Genomic DNA, 1,513 nt, shown 5'->3' with positions numbered 1-1,513 from the left:
ACAAGGATCTCTCCTCTCTTTTTAACTCTCCGCACCCATCATTCAGCCTCTTGCTCCCTCTCCCCCTTTCACTTTCTCCCAATACCACCCCCTCTTGCCTCATTTGACACCAAAATGGTATGTTTACTTTCAGATTTCTTATCAATAGAGATGGATGATGTTGTTTTATTATGACTCATTGATGATGTTTTTTTATTATGACTCATAGTAGTGTTTTTTTAGAAGTAATTTAATCCATGGCTTTATGAGCAGGCGAACTCAGCATCCGGAATGGCAGTTAACGATGAATGCAAGATGAGATTCTTGGAACTAAAGGCCAAAAGAAGCTACAGGTTCATCGTTTTCAAAATAGAAGAGAACATTCAACAGGTCATGGTTGAAAAACTCGGTGGACCTAAAGAAAAATACGACGACTTCAGTGCTTGTTTGCCTCATAACGAGTGTCGTTACGCTGTCTTTGATTTCGACTTCACTACCGACGAAAATGTCCAGAAAAGCAAAATCTTCTTCATTGCATGGTTCGCCCTACTCAACTCTTTTTAAATATAATCCGTATCTAAGTGTTGAATTGACACCAGTCTCGAGTTTAATCTCTGTGGTCATAATTTTTTATGTTTGTTATTGTATAGGTCTCCTGATACATCAAGGGTGAGGAGCAAAATGTTGTATGCGAGCTCTAAAGATAGATTCAGAAGAGAGTTGGATGGTGTTCAAGTTGAATTGCAAGCAACCGATGCAAGTGAAATGAGTATTGATATTGTCAAAGAGCGAGCTTTCTAAATTCTTCCTTTTTATCATCGTTCTAATCTTTCTGCACTTTGCTCTGGGGAGCCTCTTTTTTTTTTCCTCAATTGCCATAAAATGGTCAATTTAATTAGTAAATTTGGGTGTCAAAAGAGGGGGATTTGAAATATATATTAAAATATATAATTTTTGCTTCTTACTCTTCAAATTTTATTTTAAGCTTGTGAGTTATGCTTAAATTTATTTAGTATAATTCTTTTTAATGGTCTTGTTATATATTTTGATCATATTTGTTATTTTTGACAAAATATTTAAAATTATCTATAGTCCCTCCTAAACTCATAAATAAGAGGATAATATACTTCAACGCACTTAAACTCTCGTCTTCTTACATTGACAACAATGCCCAATTGAGTGAAATTAACAAATCATTCTGCTAACCTTAGATAAATAATTTTGAGGCATAATATATCTATAATATCTATATTTTTGTTACATTTCCTCAAAAAAGAAATATATATTTTTTATATATTATATATATATGTTTAAAGTAAATTATGTATATAATTTTGATTTAGTGGATAACAAAATTAGATTTGAACTGAAAATCGTATTTTTTTTTAATTTCTGAGTTAATTGAATCATGTTATTTGAGTTTTTTAGTTTTTTCAAATTAACTCGAATAAATAATTAGATTTTTCGAGTACAAGTCGAGTTGAATTTTACAACTTAAATAATTCTAATAACTTGAATAACAAACTAATGTAAA

General features: G+C 31.1%; 1 protein-coding gene across 1 annotated transcript; it reads left to right on the top strand.

Annotated features, from left to right (window-relative positions):
• Positions 1-938, top strand: LOC107926952 (actin-depolymerizing factor). Its single transcript, XM_016857891.2, has 3 exons — positions 1-117; positions 253-518; positions 630-938. The coding sequence occupies exons 1-3, from the start codon at positions 115-117 to the stop codon at positions 778-780; spliced, it is 420 nt and encodes a 139-aa protein (XP_016713380.1). The 5' UTR covers positions 1-114; the 3' UTR covers positions 781-938.
• Positions 939-1,513: the final 575 nt, after the last annotated feature.

The sequence above is a fragment of the Gossypium hirsutum genome, chromosome A08 (assembly GCF_007990345.1).
Source record: "Gossypium hirsutum isolate 1008001.06 chromosome A08, Gossypium_hirsutum_v2.1, whole genome shotgun sequence".
Classification (NCBI taxonomy): domain Eukaryota; kingdom Viridiplantae; phylum Streptophyta; class Magnoliopsida; order Malvales; family Malvaceae; genus Gossypium; species Gossypium hirsutum.
Note: the sequence above shows the minus strand (reverse complement) of the source record. Positions and strands in the feature narration are given on the sequence as shown.

What these genes read in the sequence shown, in the direction of transcription:
- LOC107926952 (XM_016857891.2), top strand. An exon ending in AAAATCTTCTTCATTGCATG is followed by an intron (nt 519 to 629) that starts GTTCGCCCTACT and finishes GTTATTGTATAG; the next exon opens with GTCTCCTGATACATCAAGGG.